The sequence below is a fragment of the Dendropsophus ebraccatus genome, chromosome 9, assembly GCF_027789765.1.
Source record: "Dendropsophus ebraccatus isolate aDenEbr1 chromosome 9, aDenEbr1.pat, whole genome shotgun sequence".
Classification (NCBI taxonomy): domain Eukaryota; kingdom Metazoa; phylum Chordata; class Amphibia; order Anura; family Hylidae; genus Dendropsophus; species Dendropsophus ebraccatus.
The window spans coordinates 46,348,492-46,373,605 of record NC_091462.1 but is presented as its reverse complement, the minus strand read 5'-3'; the positions used below and the strand labels follow the sequence as shown (position 1 = coordinate 46,373,605).

Below are 25,114 nucleotides of genomic sequence, written 5' to 3'. Positions count from 1 at the left end.
TTTGCTCATCTCTAATCAAAAAGTTTTTTGTTATTTTTTATTAATAACAGTGACACTTATGCCTTATTCACATGTCTGCACAATTGTGGACAGAAATGATTGCCCATGCATTTCAACAGCCTCATTCACATGTCCATATGTGTGCACTGGGCCGTGATCTGTGCAGCAAAAGAAAGGTGCAGACCAGTAATATTTTTTAATGCAGTTGTCCATGAATTGTGAATCACTATGGATGCACATCCGTAGGGCGGTCGGCAATTACAAACCACATTGTGTGAATGAGGCCTAAGAGGCATTTTCACTATAATACATGTTTGTATACATACATTTTTCACAATACATATTTGGTACAGTCTAGATGCCTTATGTACATACAGACATGGCGGAGTATGTATCAGTAGAGTTGTGAATCATATAATAGTCCACAGCTATTCTTGTACGTGTCCTCTAAAAATAGAACAATATTCCAGTGTTTACGTTGAATCCACAATGCGATCAGAAATGTGAAAAATCAAGAGAATGTGAAGAGGAGCAGGTGCTGCCTCTAGGTGAAGGTCTCTTGGGTTTCTTTTGAAAAAGATGTTTCTCAGAAAGCCGTCTCTGTGAATCACACAGTGGGATTATAGATCACGTTTTATTATTCACATCACTCCTATCCTAGATTTTCTCACTTCTGTATTTTGCGTTTCATTTGCATAAATAAAAACAATATTTGCATCTATAATTTTCTACATACAAAAATTTATCTTTTCACATTGAGAGAGACTGTAAACCAGTCATATATAAGAGTGGGCTCTATTCCAGCATAATATATAAAGTACCATATTAAAGTCTTAATTTGCATTTCAGGATTTATGGATATTTACTGCGGTTGCATAAACAGATTTAGTGATTCTTTTTTTATTAGCATTAGCATGGTGCTTAAGTGTTATCCCCTCTAGAATGGGATAACACTGCAATAGCCTGCACCACTGCTACAAATAGTACAAAATATTACAAGTGTGAACATGCTTGCAGATTCTTCACGTAGCCTATTGGTGTAGGTTTAAGACTGAAAAATGCTGCACTAGATGCTAGCTATAAGTTAATATGTGATGTACCTTACCTACATAATGTGTGTGGCAATTTTCCCCAGTTCTACAATAAAAATCCTTGCATCACATGCCAAGAAGAATGAAATGGCTTGTAAAGGGTAAAAAAATCACAGGAGATAAAATACCAAATTAAAAAAGGCCAACATTTTAAAAAATACCGGAGCCGCAGCTGATTTTCTGCCGCAGATCCGCAGTAGATTTCATTTAATTAACTGAACACAGCATCAAATCTGCTGCGGATCTGCTGCAGATCTACTGCGGATCCTGTAGGTGTGAACGCACCCTAAGAATTGCATTTTTAATATGGAGTGGTTTTAGGCAAAATTTGTGGGTAATAGAAGCTATAAAGGGGTACTCCAGCAAAAAAAGTCTTTTTCAACTGTTTTCAAAAAATTATAAAGATTTGTAACTTACTTCAGTTTAAAATCTCCAGTCTTCCAGTACTTATCAGCTGCTGTGTGTCCTACAGGAAATGGTGTTTTTCTTTTCAGTCTGACACAATGCTCCCTACAGCCACTGCTGTCTGAGACAGAAACTGTCCAGAGCAGTAATAGTTTTCTACAAGGATTTGCTACTGCTCTGGAGTACCTCTTTAGGCTGTGTTCACACTACGTATAACACCGGTTGTTCCCAACCGATCATCCCGGCCAGTACTGCAGTATTGGCCAGATGATCTTCATTTCTGGTGAATTTGGATTCCGTGCCCGCGCTTCCCAATTCACCGTTGCACACAATGGAGCGTGCAGCCAGAGCCGCACTTTCCATTGTGTGAACTGACATGTCTGTGCGGCCGCTATTCAATGAATAGCGGTCGCAGAAAACTGACATGTCCATTTTTTGTGTGGCCAGATGGAATCCCGGCCAGATCGTATACTATGTGAATATGCTCCGACCGGGATTCAATGCATTCACATACAACGTAGGCTGTATCCCTGTTTTCCAGGTGGCGCTCAGGCTGTCTCCACCTTCCCCACGCAACAGGAAGGCATCGGGAGTCAAATGCCGATGGTTCGGGTTCGCATAAACCTGAACATAGGCCCTGATCGATCATCTCTACTTATCAGCTGCTGTAAGCCATGCAGGAAATGTTGTTTTCTTTTCACTCTGACACAGTGCTCTCTGCTGCCACCTCTGTCTGAGACAGGAACTGTCTAGAGCAGCAGCAAATCCCCATAGACATCTTTTCCTGCTCTGCACAGTTTTTGTCTCGGCCAGAGATGTCAGCAGAGATTACTGTGTCAGACTGAAAGGAAAACAACACTTCCTGCAGGACATACATCAGCTAATAAGTATGGGAAGACCAAATATTTTTAAATAAAAGTAAATTACAAATCTATATAACTTTTTCAAACCAGTTGATTTGAGGGACAAAAAAAAAAGATTTTTTTTGCTGGAGTACCCCTTTAAGATGTTAGCTAAGAGTTAAGATATGAGCCAGGAAAATATAAAACACTGTACACACATGACATTTTTGTGTTTGGCTTTTCTTCAGAGAATTTTGGCCTTTTTCTTGCAGTTTTGCAGAATAGCAGCAGGATATGCATTTAACAATTCTTTCAAGAAATAGTGACATTTTTCCTCCTATAGACTTTAGTTGTTTTGTTTTGTGCTTCAGGTGTTCTTGATGCGTTCTCCAAACAATGTGTTTTAAAATGTTTTTTTTTTTTCTTTGTTATATTTTTTTTTGTGACTTTTTTCCCATCCCACATCATGTGCTTCTCTTCATGTGAGTCAAGGATTTCTCTCATTTGTACATTTTAATTTCAGTGAAGAAAATTGACACCACAAAGCGTTGTAGCTAGCGAGTGTTCTATATTTTGTATTGACTTCCAGCTACCATTTGGCTCAGAATTTTTCTCTCACTTAAAAATGCAGCTGGTGTTTTTGCAAAAAGGTGGATCAAGTGAAAGGCTGCCAATTTTTCTTCCAACTTTAGGGGCGATTTACACGTTCCATGCACAGTCAGTAAAGTACGGTGTGTCAGTACATTAGCACAAAGAGTTAAACCGTTTCGGAGCTCACAGCATCATAATGTAATTACGGACCGCACTTGGAACGTGTGAATGACCCCCTAAAGTGTACCTGTGATTTTAGGCAGGGCACAACAAAAGGCTTAAGGGCCCTGGTGCAAAATTTCAGCTTGAGTGGTAGGCCAGGGAATAGAGGTCTCTCCTGTTCCTGCAAGCACTCAGTTATTCATGCCATTTTTACCGCCGATTCAGGAAATTTGCATAGCGACAGCGCATGGTCAGTGGCCTGGTCGCAATTGTGACTGTTTCAACCCTCTTTGCAATACCACTAGTTTGACTTTTCGGAATATGCTGCCATGTGTGTAAGGCTGGGTTCACACTGCCTTTTTCAATCCGTTTTTTTCATCTGTTTTTTGGAAAAAAGGGATGAAAAACTGATGAAACTGTAAAAAAAAAAATAGATCAAAACAGATCTGTTTTTTCTTTACGGACACAAAAGTAGTGTCAGCTACGTTCTTGTGTCCATCCAAAAAACGTTTTGATCCTTTTTTTTTTTTTTTTCCAATGGAAGTCAATGGAAAAACTGATCAAAACGGATGCACACAAATGCATCCGGGTTTTTTTCACCCATTTTTTGCAGTCTCATACAGAGCTCTCTCTCTACTTGGGTTCCTACTCTTTACCCCTATCATCTCCCTCCCACTGCTCCCATAGAGTTGCCTTGCTTGTAACTTGATCACTGAGCCTAGCTACAGAACAGGACTAAAGGGCCTATTACACGGGTCGTTTAGAGGAGCGCTCTCAGCGCTCGTTTGCTCCTCGATCCCCGCTCACTGCCGCCGCTATTCAACGCGGCTGCAGCGAGCGGGTGAGTGCGAAAGGGGGCGGCGGGGAGCTGCTGGGGGGCTGCCCGGGTGATCGCTGATCGTCCGGGAAGCCCATAGGATATAGCAGCGTCTGCTGCCGATGCTCCTATTTAACGGAGCAACGGCAGCAGATCGCTGCTATATCAGTCGCTTGTTTTTCAACATGTTGAAAAACAAGCGACTGCAACGATCAGCCGACATGAACGATGTCGGCTGATCGTTGCACTTTATTCCACGGGACGATTATCGTCCGTAGCGGCCAATATCGGCCGAATACGGACGGTAATCGTTCCGTGGAATAGGGCCTTTAGATGATTTTTCAGTGGAAGAGAGTTTAGCAGGAAAAAAAGAGAGGAAAAATGCTGGATAATAGGAGGAGGGGGCATTTTTGTTTGGTAAGATATATTAAAAGGTTTGTTAGTTTGTACTATTGATCTTTTTGAAGCTCTTTAGAGCTTTAGTGCCTATTTAACAAATCTATCATTTACAGGCTTTAGACCAGATTATTAAAAAAATGCCTCTTTTTCTGACACTTTAGCAGCTGCCACAATAGATTGGTGGTAGATAGATAGATAGATAGATAGATAGGAGATAGATAGATAGATAGATAGATAGTCCAGAGGAAAGCCGCACATCCGGAGGTAAAGGCGTGGGTGCCAGCGAAGAAAGTCCCTTGGCTAGGGATCCCAAATACAGTCCACAGAAATCCGCAGCACTCCAACATGTGGTAAGAAAAGTTTTATTCCATCAGCATAGGTACAAAAATGGCGACGTTTCGACCCTCTCACAGGGTCATTCTCAGGCGTGAGAATGACCCTGTGAGAGGGTCGAAACGTCGCCATTTTTGTACCTATGCTGATGGAATAAAACTTTTCTTACCACATGTTGGAGTGCTGCGGATTTCTGTGGACTAGATAGATAGATAGATAGATAGATAGATAGCAGATTTACAGCTCACATATAATTTCTTATGACAATCATTATAAAGTATGTAAGGAGTTTGACTTGGTATATAACTTTCCCTGTCTCAGATGAGTAAACACTAGTCCTCTTTAGTAGTCAGCTTGTAGCTCTGAGCTCTGAGCTGTGTGTTGGGGGATATTGATTACAGGAATTGTTGGCGTGCGGCCCAGCAATAAATCCTTAGTCTGAAGCAGGTCAGATCACTTGACTGTGGGATTAATTATAATCCAATCAGGCGTACACCTACATGATCATCATATACTATGAATATACTCTTATTCTTCATCACACCTGCATAATTGTACATATCTGCCTGTTATAAATATGTTTATCTGCTTTGAATAAGTATAGTGATGTGTATATATGACAGCTGCTGTTCTTACTGTATGTGCTACACAAATAGGAATATGTCATGGTCACACATTATATGTGCATAAAATCTGCCATACTTGATAGGCAATGTTCATAGATGAAGTTGATGTTGCACAAATTCTCTCCGGTGCCCAGGGAGGCAGTAGCTAGGGAGAAAATCTATGAAGGTTTTGCAGCAGGTTGTTCACACCTGACATTTTCCAGAGGTTCAGCCTAAATGAACACATGGGAATCTAATTGCAAATGCAACTAAATATAGGGATCAGTGATCCATAACATTCCGGTATAAAAAAAAAAAATGCTGTAGTAAGTAAGGGAGGCAGCATAGAGAACCAGCATGGACTGTTCTGTATGTGGCTCAGAGTCGACAATGTACTATAGTCACAAAGAGTTTTATTAACCATTGACAGATCTGGAACTGGAAATTTTAAAGAACTGAATTTGACAGCATTTTACTCATACAGAAGACAATAGATGTAACAAAAGACATAATCTAATATATACGGTGTACAATATGTTTATAAGATCTCTTTCTATTGGGTTTTATAGTGAGGTTACACAATTGCATACTCCATCCATCAACTCAAATAGAAGAGAAGGAGACAATATCAGCATTGGGAAAATATTACTGTGTAAAAAATATAGAAGAGCAAAACTAGAATAGAAAAAACAAGATTCAGGTTCTGCTTTTTGTATAACTATGGCTGACCTAAAGGCCCTGTTACTTCAGTAGGGTTCCATCATAAATATAGGACTTCTATTTGATTTCTGCTTTAACTTATAGAGAGGAGTCATGAACAAGAAATCCCTTTCCATGAAGCCCATATGTTGTAAAAGGGTATATGAACCAGGATTTTTTAATGCGTTGGGGCACTTTAATGTGTTACTGTCATTCAAATTAATTAGGATTGGTCAGGATCTGAGTTCTGAGACCTCATCCAATTGTTACTTATAGTTGTGTGAAATAAAATAGATAATAAAATTTGCGAGAAAAAAAAATATGTATCCCTCTTTTAAAAACTTGATTTAAACAATATGTTTTTTTCTAATGACACATTACGTTAAAGTGTAATTATCTTTTTTTTCTTGCATAAATCTATAGTACAATCAATTTTAAGAAACTCTGTAATATATTTTATTAGGCAAAAAGCCTCTTTCTGTACTAAAAAAGTTGTTTCCCAGCCTACACACACACACACACACACACACACACACTTCTTATCTGCTCATTGTCAGGCAAAATCGTCTTTATTAAAGAAGAGCAGATGGATTTGCTGAGTCCATTATAACCTATGGAGGGAGTCAAGGAGGATGAGTGAGTAGGGAGAGCAGAGAAGAAGTCATACAGTTTGCAGACTGTCTGGGCGTATAAACCGCTGCATTCACGGGTCAAAGAGTCAGTGCTTATCTGGGAACTTGGTGAGAGAAGAATGCATGATGTTATTTTGTACAGCCCTTATTTTCTCCTCTCCATGCTTACTCACTCTCTTTGACCCCTCCCCCCTTCCTGAGTACTGAAAAAAACTCTTTTGCTTAATAAATGCTATTACAGAGTTTCTTAAAATATCTTGTACTATTCATACTTATTGATTTCTAAAAAATTACATTTACGCTTTAAGTGCTACTTCACGCCACATTTAATGGGCTATGCTTCCCGGTCAATAAGAATTCTGAAGTATATTGTGAGATATCAGACACCCCATCTCCTCCTCCCCCGCTAGCTATGCGAACCACTACATACCAGGGATCACTGATCAAAGCTGATTATACAGAGTGCAGTGCTAAATACATACAGACAAAATCTTTGTTAACTACCGCTATGGGGTAGTGGAGGCAGTTTGGAGGGGATAGGAAGCTGACAGGTTCCTTTAAATTATTTAATTGTGATTTATATTGAACATAATCTCATATAAGATTGTGTAGATTTCACCTGTGGGGTAATATGGTGTCAATCTGAAACATAAGATGTAATTACTGTGCTGGTCAGGAGCAGGTCCCTTAACTGTGTAGGCGGCACACGCATACAGTACTATGTAAGAGCATAGACAGTAGCGGTGATTATTACTGCATGAATAACCGTCTAATTGTGACTTAATTAAAACATATCTCACATTCATGAATTCTTGTCTCTTCTTTCTCTTTGTTTCAACTGAGCCTAAAAGCTGTTAGTATGTTATTAATGTATCATCAGGCATTTCATATGTCAGCAACAAAATACTGAAATACCCAGGAACATAGTTATTCTATTGTATATACCTACCCTAAGCATATTGATTTAAAATCTAGCCATTTTAGATCATATATGCATTATCTATCTCCTATCTATCTATTATCTATCTATTATCTATCTATCTATCTATCTATCTATCTATCTATCTATCAATCTTATCTATTTCCTAACTATCGATCTCTTACAAAACTGAGTTTTAATACAGCACTACCACCAAAGAAGCAAGGAGGTGCCAGTCACCCAGGCCCTAACCAGGGTTCTACTCACAATGAGAAACATTTTTTGCAGCACTCAAAGATTTATGCAAAAAATCTTTGCACAAATCTATGAGTACTGCAACATGTGGCTTGGAAATATCAGGCTTAGTGTCTTGATTGTCCATTTTGCTTGTTACACTGCCAAACATTAACAAACTGACAAACACTGAGGGTGTAATAGTTAACACTGTTTCCCTTATGTCCTAAGTGGCAGCACATCATGGGGATATAGCTTGTGCTGCTTCTTTGGACTACAGGAAAGATAATTTATGTGACTAGAAATTACACTTTCCTTTACATCCTAAGTGGCAGCACAAGTCTCAAGCAAGTCTCAAAACACGTGAATAGCCGGATATCCCTCCAGAGAAGTAAAACCTGTTGCCAAGGGGTGCCTCCCAGTGGGGAGATCACCAAACCACCCTGATATGTAGCCCCTTAAGTCCCACTCGGTTGTTAGTATTGGAGCATAAATAGGGAACCACCAGGGTGGCCCCTTTTGTGTCAAAGTCTAACTCAGTTGCAAGTATTGCGACAGGACAAGGGTTTACCAAAGCCAGGCATCCATCCACAGACAGCTGTTTCAGGGTATTGCCCCTCGTCAGTGTGGAGTAGGATTCTGGCTAAGGGGGAAATGAAAAAAAGACCAACAAAACACAGCAATCACTGAGCTCAGGGAGATCAGTAAAGAGAAAAGAGACTACAGGAAAGAGAATTTGCGTGAGTAGAAATTACACTTTATTTGCCACACCCAGTCTTCACATGTAAGAAAGTAAAGATTTGGATCACATGACACTCCTAAAGGCGGTTTGAGTGTGAAGTAGGGATGGTCTGAACCCTCCGAGGTTCGGGTTCGTATGAACCTGAACGCTCGGCATCAGATTCCCGCTGTCTGCCCACTCCGTGGAGCGGGTGGATACAGCAGGAGGACCGCCTGGAAAACTGGGATACAGCCTATAGCTATGGCTGTTTCCCAGTTTTCCAGGCGGTCCTCCCGCTGGATCCGCCCGCTGCACGGAATCATTACCGAGAGTTCGGGTTCGTAGACCTGTTCATAGACCTGCTCTGAAACTACAACTGTGGCTGAAGTGTTTTTTAATCTTTGTGGGACTGTAGTGATAGAGTCTCGTGACTGTATCACTGCAGTCCCATGAAGATTTAAACACCTCCAGCTCTTCTGGCATCAAGTATTAGTATGATGCCAAATCCATTGCACAGCTTCAGACTCCATAGGGTCTGTGGATTACAGAACTTGAGAATATCGCCTGACTCTTACAGGTTATGGAATAATGTAAGAAAGCATTTCTATAGCTCAAGTCATACGTTTCTATCCACCTTAGTTACATTCAATAACGCTCAGTTTTCCCAATTTGTGACATTTACTCCTAGTACACATTCCTTCTCATAGGTCAGTTAGGATGGGAAATAAGAAATGTCAGAATAATACTAGAGACAATGATTTATTTCAGCTTTTATTTTGTTCTTCTAGTGGCTCAGAAGTTTACATACAATTGTGGTGCTGCTTTTCGAAGTAAGCGTCTATGTTTCTTATAATCCTGGATAACCCCTGGATAAAGTCTCTGTGAGCAGTCCTTCCCAGATCACAGCCCCTATGACAATGTGACTGATCTGTATCTCCTAATAATAATGTCTCCAATTACATGGCCATTTGTACCATTCCTGTAGACATTAATATCCCTTTCCCAAATAATAATGCCCTCCCCCACCACCCCCCGTATTAAGTAACAATGCCTGTAGCCATTAATAATGCACCATGTAACTTTATATAAGGCTCACTGTAGCCAAATACATTGCCCCCTGTAGCTAGGTATGCCTCTTATACCCAGATATGCCCCATTTGCCTCTGTAATAATTGTCCATTAGTCAGGTATGTCCCCTGTAGCCAGTAATAATGCTTTCATAGCCAGGTATTTCCACTGTAGCCACATATCTGTGCTGCTTCAGGAATGACATTGATTGGAGCCAGTGTTAGACTGGGATATCGGAGGAAAGGATCGTGAGGGCCTGCCAATGAAGAACCAGCGAAGCACTGTATTTCCCATGCAAAGCTTTAAATCCCTTGCTCAATTTGGGTTAATATAAAAATTTCGGATGCCAAAAGCTACTACTATACAAGCTGATATAGGGGAGATTTATAGGAAGATTCTCTTCGTTGCCCATAAAAATCAATGGGCATTAATTCATACACAAAATAACAGTCATTGTTTTGAGTACCAAATAACTCCTGTTGGTGGCCATCACGTTGGTACATGATTTAATCTTAAATTGAATAATGGCCACTTTCAACACCATTTTGGGTGGGGCTTTCATAAAAGGCCCATTGAATTTTGTTGAAAGGATGGGTAAAAAAAATCTGTGTGTGAACAACTTAAAATAACAGCTGTTCGCCAAATAACTGCCACCAATAAATGTCCTGAACAATAATTTGATGGCCGTTATTCTATGCATTGTGGGAACTAACGGGCATTGTTTTCATACACTTCAGTGGAAATCACTAAGGTTGGAAAACAACAGCTGTTTCTTTAGTATCAAATATACTAAGAAAAATTGTATCAAATAACAGCCGTGGTTTTAATAAAAAAAAAATGTGTGTGATTATGGCTTAAGGCTATAAAATTTTGTTGCAATGTGTTTTATTTTGCTAATTTACAGATCAAACATTTTTGGACCTTTTTTTTTTTTGCAATTTTTGGGCCATGTTCACACAATGTTTGTCCCTGTCCGTTTAAAATTACATCCGTCATTTTGAGATTAAAATTAAGGATGTCATTTTGCTGTTTGGCTGCCAGTCAGTGCACTGACTACTGTTAGTACGTTACTCTAGTTAAGGTGAACTAATTGGCCTTTGGATGTGTCTTTAATTGAAAAGTTTATCGACCTTAATAGTAAAAACTTGCTTTGCATTGCATTGAAGTCAATAATATCGTGGCAATAATGGATGTCTTTTTAAATAGAAAAAGTGGCTACCTTTTCTCTTTTTTGACGTTGTGTGAACATTTTTGACCCAAAAATCGCAATAAATAAATCAGATTAAATGGGTTTTTTTTTAAAACATTGCAAAGTGCACATCATCACTTGCTCCTCCAAAGGGAACCATGTTATGGATAAGCCATCTAGCTGCATACAAGGACACAAGTCCAAAAGAGGGCAAAGCAGCATGGAGAGCAGGGCCATAGACAGGCATACTGAGTCAGAAAGCCACCAATTATACTCAGTGCTCAGCTTTGTAAAAGAAAATATAACAAAGGTGGCCAACCCTTTAAGAATGACATGCTGGACTTATTTTTATACACCCATCTATACTGGATTGCCCTAGTCAATGATTACATTGCTAAGAATCAATGAACATTATTTGTTCTATCTTTGTCTCTCTCAGAATATTGTTATAAATAATCTTTCACACTGCCAAAATCATACCGTTATTGCGCGATAGCATGAATGATCAATCAAAATGTGAACAAATTACAAATTCAGGGAACAATTGTGTAATCATAATATAACAATTAAAAAAAAAAATCTAAAATTTCTCCTATGTTATCCTACTAATAAACTTGGGCTATTTGAGATGTGAGCTATTTATACTGAAAGATTTTTAGCCCTTTGTTATAGCAGTAAGCAAGATGCTTCTTGTCAGTCACAACCTCTCTAACATGTCTCTTACCTCCCGACAGCCTTCTCCGTGTGAATGGTGCCGGTGTGAACCCAGCAATGAAGTCCACTGTGTTGTAGCAGATTGTGCAGTACCAGAGTGTGTAAATCCTGTGTATGAACCTGAGCAGTGCTGCCCTGTCTGCAAGAACGGTGAGTGTAACGTTGTGTATTCTATATGCTTTACAATGTTTTGGCGACAATGTTAAACTGTGTGAGTTCCTTTTTGCCATGGTTCAGTTTTGCGCAGATCATAGATTCATGCATATAGCAGAGCTGCGAATGGCTGCACATAGTATAAGAGTGCTTCTGTACCTTCTGTATTGGTACCCTAGAAGCAACGCTAACGGAGATGTAATACAGCCATGTATATGAGACTTAGGGTCCAGTGATTAAGTGACCAAGAAATGTTTATTCCCTGGCTGATTGTCGGGGTTATAACTGCATAAAAATAATCATTCGTCAGCAGCAGGAAACAGGTGATTTGCTGATAACAGTATGGAAAGTGAATATCTGCTTGAATGATCCAAAGATCTTCAATTCTTGGCCCATCTAAAGGACTCTATAAAGAGCCCCTGCTCAGCTTACTCCCCTGCCTGCTGGTCTTCCGGTCTCCAGTAGAGAGCAAATTTACAGTATTAGACTGCGTTCACACTACGTATATTTCAGTCAGTATATTTCAGTCAGTATTGCAACCAAAACCAGGAGTGGATTAAAAACACAGAAAGGATCTGTTCACACAATGTTGAAATTGAGTGGATGGCCGCCATATAACAGTAAATAACTGCCATTATTTCAATATAACAGCCGTTGTTCTCAAATAACAGAAAATATTTGCCATTAAATGGCGGCCATCCACTCAATTTCAACATTGTGTGAACAGATCCTTTCTGTGTTTTTAATCCACTCCTGGTTTTGGTTGCAATACTGACTGAAACATACTGACCGAACTATACATATACTGACTGAAATATACGTAGTGTGAACGCAGCCTTAATGAAGCAAAGCTCTACATTAGCTAGGCAGTCGGCTGCCTTTGAACTCCATGTGCCTGAAAAAGCTGGATCCAGTCCTGGGAAACTGGGAGACGTTTCCCAGGGCTGGATCTAGCTTTTCCTGCCACCCTGAGTGGCATGGAGGTCAAAGTCAGCCGGCTGATAAGCCCACCGCTGAGCCAACGAAGCATCTTTAGTCTTCAGCAATGCCTTTATTATGTCCCCCTCCCACCCATTCCTGAGACTAAGCACCCCATTGTTTCTGTGCCGAATATGCAAATGAATTGCTGGCTAGCCACTGAGATGGGAAGGCCAGCAACTCACTGCAGGTGAGGATAACTAATCGGCATCCTAGACGGGTTTCTTGACTGTAGTGCACTGCGTGGTCTCATAAAAGTACTGCCAGGATAGCGGCCTGCGACTCTGATTGGGGGGATCTTAATAATGTCGACTAGTGAAAGGTCCTCTTTAGATGAGCACCAATTGACTTTAAAGCAGTACTCCAGAGGGAAAAAAAATGTGTTTTCAAAGCAACTGATGTCAGAAAGTTATACAGATTTGTAAATTACTTCTATTTAAAAACCTACTTTCTTCCAGTACTTACCAGCTGCGCTATGTCCTGCAGGGAGTTTTCTTTCCAGACAGTAGCTGCACTCATACTTGTTGTCTTCACAGACTTGTTTATTCCAGTGTAAAAATACACATATTAAGATAAGTCTGTTTTGCATAGTCTGTTTTTTGTCCAGTCTGACACAGTGCTCTCTGCTGCCACCCCTGTCCGTGTCAGGAACTGTGCAGAGCAGTACACTTTCCCATTAGAAACCTCTCCTGCTTTGGCCAGTTCAAAGAAGAAGAAAAAAAATTATAAATATATATATATACACACACACACCTTTTTTTAAATCATATTCTTATGTAATTTGACAAAGGAAAGGCTGTATTCCCTGAATGACATCAGATAGATAAAGCTACAGTATGACCTTCCAGGCTCCTTTAGGTAAAATATGATGGCTCTATGCACCTCGTAGGTTGTACAGACCTGTAATGAGGCAGTGTTTATGTTTACAGCCTCATTATATACACATTACCACATCCCCCGCCCCATTTTACTATACAATATAACGTAATCCAAAGCTGCCAAGTAGTTGTTGACTTGCAAAGTCAATTTCAATGATTTCTGTTAGGATTTGAAATTTGTTTGAACAACATAAAGAATCAGTGATGAAAGGTATTTACGCTGCCAGGTAAATGAAAATAATACATAATTACTTATTGTAATAATCACTACAGCTTCTCAAGCTGAAGAAAAACATAATAACAAAGAAATGCGAAAATTCTTCCTCTATTAAACGGGATTTGAACCATTGAAAGTTAAACAACGAGGTAATAATTGTTGTATAGAACAAGAGGTGAACTGTGTTTTTCTTCCCAGCTAACAATGCAAATAGGACTGTATCAGCATGATGCCTCTGGATAACAGGGGGCTACAATTCCTCACTTGCAGCATGGATTGACTTGAAGTGAAATGTTGTATATATTGTGGTGAAATAATTACAGAAAGAATGTAATACTTTTCAGTATGTAGAGATGGTGCTCATAAACAAGGTTAGTGGATCTAGGTGAAAAGATAAAGAGAGCTTCAAAACAACAGACTTTACCCTTTAGTCATTATCATAGGTCCTAAAGGTTAGATTTGTCCTTACAGACAGTTTTTATAAGCCTTCAAAATTAGAGTAACACTGGACAAAACTTTGTTATACCCAATGCAGCCCCAAGGGGCCAAGGTACCCAAAAAAAGTAGACCAATTAAAAAAAAAATGTTTTAATTGTTTTATTTATATAGAGCTAGCTTATCGTGTAGCACGTTACATAGCTCATTTAAAGCGAATATACCATCAGCTCATCACATGGATGGAACGGTGCCCATGCTGCAGTCCTTTTTTTGAACTGCGTCCCGCTTTCCACATACGGCGTTGGGCTATTCCCGGGCACCGGCCAAGGGTGAAGCACTGGAGGCGGGCCAGCCCGCCCCCAGTGGGAGAAAACCCCCGCGCCTCTATGACGCTCTTAATTCCAAATTCACATCTGTATGTTTTGGAATCCTTATGTCATATAGTGCAGCTTTAGGCTATGTCCACACATTTCAGTGGTGTGTTAGCATAGCCTAAATGAGCACTTTTGTTTCAGAAAACGTTACATAGATCAATAATACAAGTGAATATAACAAGCTCTGCAATATATCATATGAGATAAAAATGTTTCCCATCTCCTTGACTAACCCATTAGCGCCCCATGACGTACCTGGTATGTCATGGCACTGCTAGGGGGTTCAAAGAGGGGTTGTGACGTGACCCCACTCTGAACTGCACCGCTGCCATTATCCAACGTGGACCCTTCACCATGCTGACTAAATAAGTATTTAAATGCTCTACAAAAGCCATCCCTGGTGGTCTAGCAGACAGATTGCCCCTCCCCAGCGTTCAATGCGAGCGCGGAAGGGGCAATCTGTTCCTGTTGCTGGGCCAGAGGTCTGCGCCGCAATGATGCTGATCCTGGCGCTCGATCCTATTTGCTCCAGCAGCCCAATGCAGTGCAGATAACATAGATCAATGCAGTATATGTACTGCATTGATTTATATTAGTAATCAATGTAATGTATATAGAATTCCCATAGTGGGACTTCAAATTACTGTAAAAAGAAATTCATTAATAAATAATATGAAGTAGAATGATGGACCATGCTTGATGCCATTTGCCGTTATTTATGAAATGTGTATGCAAATTGCTTTCTTCCATTCTCTATCTCTTGTACTTATGGAAAAGGTGAATTGAGTTTTTATAGATTATTTTATAGTTTAACATGTATATGGATAGTTATACTTCATGATTTGTGTTCATACTTGTACTAATATATGCCTTGTGGCTGCTATTTGTCAAATGCTCAACATATGTACATCAATGAAAACATCCAATAAAATGATATGAGGGGAAAATCCCATCCCATAATAATAGTTAAAATCAACCTCCTTTTCCCATTTTATTAAAAAAACAAAAAAAGTATTTGGTGTCACCGCATATGGAATCGCCTGAACTAATAAATTATGGCATTGCTGATCTCGCACGGGAAAAAAGTTAGAAAAAAATGCCAAAGTCTAAAATTGCTAACATAAAATCCAGAAAAACTGTACTAAAAAGTGATAAAAAAAATTGCAAATACTCAAGCAAGCTACGTATAAAAAGAACAGATCATGGTGGAAAAAAATGACACCTTTTACAGCCCTATAGACCAAAGATTAAAAGTGTTATAAGGATGGTAAAGCAATTTTAAACACATTTACTTTTTTTAAAAAAGGTTTTATTTTTTTAAGAGCAGTCAGGTAAAATAACATGTATACATGTTACAGATCATTGTAATTGTACTGACTTGAGGAACATAAATAATATTTAAGTTTTTCCATAGGGTGAACGGCAGAAACACGAAATCCCACAAAATGAAAAAAAAAAATGTTTTTTCCTAATAAAAATACAATATATGCACTATATGGCTGGGTTCACACTATGTATATTTGAGGCTGTATTTGGTCCTCATGTCAGGTCCTCATAGCAACCAAAACCAGGAGTGGATTGAAAACACAGAAAGGATCTGTTCACATAATGTTGTAATTGAGTGGATGGCCGCCATATAACGGGAAATAACTTCCATTATTTTAATACAACAGCCGTTGTTTTTAAATTACAGCACATATTTGCCATTAAATGATGACCATCCACTCAATTACAACATTATGTGAACAGATCCTTTCTGTGTTTTCAATCCACTCCTTGTTTTGGTTGCTATACAGCCTCAAACATACAGCCTCAAATATACGTAGTGTGAACATAGCCTATAGATGCGCAGAAATTATAGAGCAGCTTCAAATCTTTCCATTCTACTAATTGATGTTTTTTGGCTTACAAATACTATTGCAGTGACCCAAATTCAGGAATAGATACATGGCACATACTTATTTGCACAGCTTTTTGGAACTACTGCTAATATCCCTGAGTCATGGGGCATTTATAACCAAAAGAAAACAACACAAAAAAAAAATCTGCCTTTACATTCCCGGAAACAAGTATAAGGTTATATTTAAAGGGGCAAACCAGTCTGTAATAATTGAAGGTCTATCTTCAGCATAGACCATAAATATTAGGTGGTGGGCTGACACCCCTGCAAACCTGATGTTTAAAGCGACTCTGTACCCACAATTTGACCCCCACCCCCCAAAACCGCTTGTACCTTTAGATAGCTACTTTTAATCCAAGATCTGTTCCGGGGTCTGTTTGGCAGGTGATGCAGTTATTGTCCTAAAAAACTACTTTTAAACTTGCAGCCCTGTGTCAAAGTGGCGTGGCCTAGAGTACCCATGCCGTAGAATTGCGAAACCCCTCCTTTCCTCCTCCCCGCCCTCTTCATCATTAGGAATGCCCCTAGAACAATTTTTGCTATTCATCACCTGTGTGAGCACTGCACATGAGCTGGATCGTTTAGACAAGTGATGAATAGAAAAAATCCTACCCAGGGGCATTCCTAATGATGAAGAGGGCGGGGAGGAGGGACGCAGGGATGTCGCAATCCTAAGGCACGGGTACTCTAGGCCACACCAATTTGACACAGGGCTGCAAGTATAAAAGTTGTTTTTTAGGACAATAACTGCATCACCTGCCGAACGGACCCCAGGACAGATCTTGGATTAAAAGCAGCTATCTGACGGTACAAGCAGTTTGGGGGGAAAGATTGTGGGTACACAGTTACTTTTAAAAGGCTGCTGGCTCATTCGAGCCCAGCATCCTCCCCAGTTTTAATCTGTAGTCATCCATGTAATATGTCCAGTCACTAAGAATATAACACTGACCACAAATAGAGCCTATCTTTAAATGTGCATATCTGTACATACCAAATATGTGATCATATAATCACCTGATTGATTATGTATGTCCATTGTTATTGTCATATATATAAGACTTGTGCCAAATATAAAACAAAAGAAGCCAGTAGCTCAGAACGTCTGATTGAGGAAACAAATAATTGACTCGGCTCAATGAATGAATCCAAAACCGGTGACAGCTGCTTTAATTTGTGATGCTGAAAAACCCAATAGGCCATTTCGGAGAATTGACTGTATTGATAAAACATTTAAAAAGAAAATTTGGAATTAGCGTGACATGAATGTTTCTCGAGAAAGGACAATTACTAAAATTCATACCTGGACCAAGGACAAATTGCGGCAGCATGTAGACGGCGTGTTCATCAATCTTTATTACCCTCTCTGTAAAATATTCATGCATTGAGTGTCATAAGGTTGTCATGAATATTCCATTCTGGCATCAGCAAATGATAAAATATTTGAAGTCCACTAAATGAATAAATGTGATAGAAATATGGAAGATATATTGATAAAGCAGATGTATCTCTCTGTTATGTAGCACAATTCATTACTGCATGTAAATATACGAAACTAAGTAACTTCATAACATAGTAAAATGGAAACTAGACCACCAACCTCCTATAATGCTACAGTGTTTATCCAGAAGTAAGACAAGAAGCCTGTATACTGTAAGTTAACCACTTCCTCCCCTGCCCCATGATGAATCCCAGGATCAACAACTCATCTCTAGAATGTGCTAGATATAACTTGTAGCCCTTTTTTAAAATTGATATCAGCCCAATCGTGAGCATATTAACCTCATAACAATGTGGTAGTTGATGGCCCCTTGTTACAGGTCTAAATACTGCTTTAAGAGTATGGGTATGTCACACTGAGGAATAGGTGAGGAATTTAAAGTGGAATCCGCTCTCATTTTCCACTTGAAATTCCTCCCTTAAAATATGAACAGAGCAATGTCCCATTGTGTTCAATGGGATTTTTGCTCTGTTATTCACACAGTATAATTATCTGCCACAGATCCGCTTTCCAACCGAACAATTGACATGTCAATTCTTTGGGCAAATTCCGCTAGAAGAAGCCTATAGAACTCAACGGGGCTTGAATTCTGCTTGAATTCCGCTTGTATTATGCTAAAAATTCTGCTCCTATTCTGCCAAATCTGAATAGGCTAGGAATGTTAAGCAGTAAACTTTCCTCTTCAATTCCTCGCTTTCCCTATATTTTTTTATGTTTACCCCAAATTTACCCCAAACACTTTGTGTGTGATTTCCCTTTTTTATAGAGTTTTGGAATTGACAACTTTCTTATGGGCGTGTGATATCTGTTATGTCTGGACTTTGTGTATTTGCTTTGAAGTACAAAGCTTGGTGACCATTCTCTAAAACAGAGAGTCCATAATTTTTGCCACAGGTTGTAGAAGTTCATCACAATGATAAAACAGCACCAATCGCTCCTACATCCATGATGATACTCTGATACAAACTTATATTCATTATTATACTGAATGATAGCATTTTCATTTAAATAAGGTATTTCATAAACGTTCACCTCCTAGAACAAAAGGATCAGACGACCCAATTCTTCTCTCCGCAGACATACATAACAGGGGAGGGCCAAAAAGCCCCTATTCACATTTGGTGTCTGCCAATTGGCAGATTTAGTTGACACTAATATGTTTGTAGCCAGCCTAATGTACACCATTTTGTGCCTATACAATCCCAACACTTTAAAGCTCAATGACAATGAATACTATTTTATTCTTTTAGTATTTCAGGGCCATTATTCATTGGTAATAAAATGCTTCTTGTGTTTCTAACAGACTGATACTGGCATTGAATCAGCTGAAAGCCAAAGTTATGAGATATTCTGACATTTACTTGTAATTTAGTTCTAACTTCAGGACAGCATTAATAAATTACATTCTATCTAATGAGATGATGGTTAGAATTAAATTTAAAGCGACTCTGTGTCCACCAACCCACCCCACCAAACCACTAGTACCATCCGTTTGCTGAGAGTAAATCCTTACCAGTCATGTATTTTAAAATGCGCCTTGGTTAGAGCAAAAAAATAATCTTTTAAACTTGCAGTACTGTGTCATACTGGCATGGCCTAGAGTGTCTGTACCCCTCTCCTTTTTTTCCTTCCCACCCTCCTCAACATTAGGAACGTCCCCAGGCAGGATTTCTATTTATCACCTGTCTAAACAGTGCACATAGCAAGTAATGAATAGAAATCCTGCCTGGGGCTGTTCCAAATGACAAGGATAATGGGAAGGAAGAAAGGAGAGGCGTTGCAGACCTGGGGCACAGACACACTAGGACACACCAGTATGACAAACGCTGCACGTTTAAAAGATCATTTTTTCCTCCAACCAAATTATTTTCAAAGACACAACCGGTAAGGAATTGCTCTCATCAAACAGATGGTACTAGCGGTTGGGTGAATATAGAGTCACTTTAACATGCAATTAGAACGGTATTTTTTATAGTGAAACACAATAGTAAAAATATAATAAATAAATAAATAGGGAGTCTATGTGACTTTGCATTTGTTCGCAATTACCTGTTATTAAAATAAAATAAAATTTTAAAAAAAATTGATATGTCAGAGGCATTTCAAAGGTTTTTGTTGGTTTGCATGTAGGTGGTCTTCCACTGATCACTAGCTGGTAGAAGCATATGACCAAGCAAAAATGAAGGGAGGATGACAGCATCAGTCCAGGATAAAACTTGACTTTATTCTTTCATTGTAAAATAGTGCAAGTCACAGCATCAGCTAAGCGTTCCTCTCCTTGACTAACTGCCTTTACTGTCTTACTACAGGAGATGAGCGCCATTGTCTATGAAACTCATCTCCTGCAGCCAGGGAGAGAGGCATTCAGCCATGCGCTTTTCCCAGCTCTAGGTAGTGATTGGTGGAGATCCCAGACCCCAGCTGATCAAGACTTTTGAATTTTTTTTAAAACCTTTTTAGGGACACTTTAAAAGCAACTATCCCTTTTAACAACCAAAATATCCAGCTCAGAATGTAGCAGGTGGCAGGGGTACAATACAGCTACAGGGGTCAATATCAAATTCTGTTGGTGGTAGGAGGACATCTCTGCCAAGTTTGTAGAGTACATAGAAAGAAACAGCAGCAGGTCAGTAATTTTAGATACGGCACTGTGTAGGAAACAAGCTGGGTGCTCAGCCATTTAAACCCCAACTCAAGGGCCCAACCCACAGTGTAAATGAAGCAATAAGAAATAATTCTCCAAAAATATCAAATGAAAGGTGAATTTGTTGACCCATATGTAAAAAAGTCTTTGCAGCTCCCCAATGGAAAGAGGAAAAAACTCCTCGTTGATGAAGTCTCCAATGAGGAATTGAAACATTGCATTCACATACAGGTCAATAACTTCACCTTTTACTGGATGTTTTTGAAGTGCCGCTTCTTATTGCTTCTTCAATGCGTCTTCAAAGTCTATATAGAAAGTACACCGCTGAAACTGACGTTCCCAAAGACAAATATTTAAAAGCAAGACTTAAGTTAATGTTGGTCTCCTGTGGTCTTACCCTCACTACATGGTCATTTACAGCCGACGTGATAGCTTTTATACATCAACGGGCGGTCTTTGCCACATATTAACTTAAATAGCAAAACAGCATTATTGCTTCAATAGTAGTTGTCACAGCAAAACAAAGAATGGTAACTACTGTCTATATTCCTTTATGACACACACATGTTCGTATTACTTTACTATAAGGATTCTTGGATATACTGTAACTATATTATATATATATATATATATATATATATATATATATTATTATTATTATTATTTTACATTTCTGATCAGTGATAGGGAATAAATTATATATGTGAATTATTTATTAATTATAATACTTATTAGAGCTCTTATCCTTATTTTCCTTTGGTCTTTTTCCCCATGTTGGCTTGTGTCCCAGTGACATTTAGACACAGACCGAGCTCCTGGTATGTTCTGTTTGTCCTCTATAAATCTTTATAGCTTGAATTAGATAGAAGTGGTGTAAAATTTCAGTGTAAATATTGGCATCCTTGCCGTATACACAGCCTTAGCTTTGACTTTACTGACACAGTGCAGTGATTATATAACCAGATTTATGTGTATCCCCAGTGAAATGAAGGATAAGAGACTGGAGTGAGGTTGGCTGAAGAAGCAATCACGCTTACTAAGAAGTAGATGAATAAAAGTTCAAATTCTATAGAATTGAATTGAATTGAATTGAAAGTAATATCTAGATGCAGTAGTTTGATCTGCACTTTCCTCTCTATAGTGATTATGGAAGGTTTAGAGTATGTTCACATGGGGCACACAAATTGTGGATTTGAGGGTGGGGAAAATCCTCAGCAAATTACAGTACTAGCAAAGTGTATGAGATTTTTTTTTTTTTTTTTTTTAATTGTGTGTTTATGTTCATGTCTTACATGTTATTAATAAAAATGATCTGATTAAAAAAAATGTATGTCATCCAGTTAGTAATCCATATTTTATCAGTATTTTCTTACTGATTTCTTGACTTCTATGGGGACCTCCATGCTAGATCTGGATTCGTAAAAAAAAAAAAAAAAAAAACATATGTGTGCATGGGCACCTAGACAGCGATGGGTCCTGTATATTGTCCACAAATGCAGATCAGCAATTACTGACAGAGAATATGAATGTGTGCATGAGGTCTTAGGGTCCTGTTACACGGCCTGATTATAAACTATAAATGAATGCTAATCTGAATCTGCGCTCGTTCACTGAGTAATTAGACAGGCCGACTATCAGGCAGCAAAGGCTGCACGGACATTGTTAGCGATGTCCGTGCAGCCTTTGCTTTTAGCATAAAATAATAAAGTAATAACTTACTGGCCTTTCCAATGTCCTTGGAGACCTTCCTGGTTTCTGCAGCTCTGCCTTCTCTGCACTGACAGGCCGCCGGCAGCTCAGTTGATTACAGGCTGCGGCCTGTCTTGGCCAGTGACTGGCTGAGCGACCGGAGGTCTGTCTCGGCCTGTGATTGGCTAAGCGGCCAGCGGCCTGTCAGAGCGGAGAAAGCAGAGCTGCAGACACTGGGGAATGCCTCCGAGGACACCAGGGAAACGGATAAGGTGAGTTATTACTTTATTGTTTTATACTACAACCGTCAGCCGTGCATCGCTATTACATATAGGGATCCGCCCCGACGATTTTCGGTCAGGACATAAAGAAACAATTAGCCGATGATCGTTTCATCGGCTGATCGCTCTCTCAATTACATAGAACGATAATTGGCTGAATCATCCTGATTCAGACGATTATCGCTCCGCATAATAGGACCCTTAGTCGTTGCCAAATGATGAGTGAAAGTTGTGCAAATGCAGTCCTTTTCCACACCAATGAATAAGGGTAGCATAGGGTATAGGAGCAATAGAAACAATATTTGCATATGGAATTACTGCTTGCTGTTAAGCTTTTTAATAAGGATCCAGTTGCTAACTGCAGTGGTGTCCCACCTTAGTGATTGACTAGAGCAGCACTTCTTGCAGGGATGATGCATCACAGCTACCAGTTCAGTAATAAGCGGGGATCTGGAGTGGCAGCAGTGGGAGCTCAGGGTACTGTAGATGAAAACAACCCATTTAACAACTTCATGTGTATGTTTAGCATTAAACATTTTTTTTTTAGTAATACTAAGTGATCCCATATATAGCGAATACATACAGTATTTAAAAAGAGACGATTGCTTAGCTTCATTGACCGAGACTTCCATTCAATGTTTTCCATCTTGATGCAGACGTCTTGTTTTAAATGTTCAATGATCCCTGTTATACATAGCAGCCATGTGTATTAACCAAAGACAAATCACTAGCCGGCCTTGTAGTAATGAGGATGGGATGTGCTCACTGTTTATTGTCTGGAAATATCTAAACAGGATTATGCATCTCCGCTGGCACTCGGAGACCTCTGGGTTTAGAGGTTCTATAAAATATTCTCACTAATAGAAGATTGTATTTCCGCCTTTCATTTAACATAGTGAGATCTCAGCAAGATCAGATAACTGTTGTGTTGTACTTATTGACGCAATAACTTTCCTTTAGACCATCTCCCAGTGGTCAGAAATCCCAATGAATGAATAGTCAATGAACAACAGTCAATTATAATCCGTAATTACTCAATATTCCAAAATGTAAATTCACGAACCAGAGTAAAAGACTAATTTTGGGCTTGAAATTTGACCTTCAACAATCTCCAGAAACTTCTTGGTCCTAAAGGAGAACCTTCTTATTAACCTTCTTATTAATTCTTATAATCCAACTTTTATAGATTATGCAAATGTTTTCAAGAGTGAAAACACATTTCTCTTTCATAATGTCTTACAGATATTCTCAAAGAGGTTGTTTTGTCACTTTGAGAACTGATTGGTCTCCGGTGGGCCAGCACCCAACATCACCGGCAAGTAGGGGCAAGACAGACATATCAGACCTACCAGATCAGGAGCCATTCCCTTGTATTATGTCTATATACCGTAATAAGGCATATAGAATGGGGTTCTTAAGCCAAATTGTTATCTGCCATAGTGATATGTGTAATTTAGATGTTCGTAATTGTCCATATGTTCCTAAGAACATGACGCTAATTGTTCGTGTTTGCTGATCACAAACAATTTGCTCAAAGTTCGGAATGGTTATAACGATCATTTTTGAAAAACATTTGAATTTATGCTTTGCACCTGATAATCTGTGTGCATGTGCGTAACTCTAGACCAAAACGTATGCAACAGCGTAATTTACGCATTCTACATGATAATCTGTACACATATAGACCAAAACATACGCAACTGGCTAATTTACGCGTTGCACCTGATAAGCTGTATGCATGTGCTTAACTTTAGACCGAAACGACCATAAACTGGTCACAATCTTTTTTTTAATGTTTGTGTTCAGGATCCGAATCGAAGATAGGGATATTTGTTCATCACTATTCTTGAACACAAGACTATACATGACAGTAATATCATGATCACAAGAACCTAAAGCCATTTCTGAAGCTGTGTTTTCACAAGTATACCCTGTTCATGTTCCAGTGTTCCAATACGAGATTGTCTGCCTTGGCCGAAAAACTACTGTCACGGTCACGGCCACTACATTTTATGGCTAAAAGGAATTGCAGCTGCGACCATGTGGCTCTTCATGGCCAATAATAGATGTGGTCTGGTCACAGACTCCTATTACTTCTACTACAATAAGCTAATTTCATGAAGGGACTAAGCACTCATATGATTATCCACAGGTGGCTGCAAAGATATTACATAATGTACTGCATTCCCCCTGTGTGTCCAACGGACGATAAGTAAAACATAGCTTCTAGCCTTAACTACTAATGTAAAAATGGTTATAATGGAGAGTTAGAACATTTTCTATGAAGACTAATTTACCTTTGTCCTTCTATGATTGTTTGCATTTCTCAAAGTGATAACTGGCAATATTTATTAATCGTATATTTGCCATCATAACCCGACACCATTACAGAAGCTTGAAATAAGGATATAGTGCAATGCGGCAGCACATTTTTATTTTAATGTTCAGTTTTGTACCTAGTTATTTGCATAATGCACACACCATCATCATTATTAAGCATAGGCCAGCAAAGCCTAAAATGTTAACATTAGCTACATGTTGTAGCATGCAAAACATTTATTGTTTCTCTTAGTGAGTAGCAGAGATGTGAGGGATTGGGGGCAGGTAACCATGTTTCCAGTACAGGAGGAGTCAAGGGATGCG

General features: G+C 39.1%; 1 protein-coding gene across 2 annotated transcripts in view; it reads left to right on the top strand.

Annotated features, from left to right (window-relative positions):
- VWC2L (von Willebrand factor C domain containing 2 like) overlaps window positions 1-25,114 on the top strand; it is a 134,584-nt gene that overhangs the window by 43,701 nt on the left and 65,769 nt on the right. For both annotated transcript variants that reach the window (XM_069983204.1, XM_069983205.1), the window contains exon 3: window positions 11,442-11,571. In XM_069983204.1, the coding sequence (XP_069839305.1) occupies window positions 11,442-11,571 (130 nt within the window). The remainder of the gene's footprint in view (window positions 1-11,441; window positions 11,572-25,114) is intronic.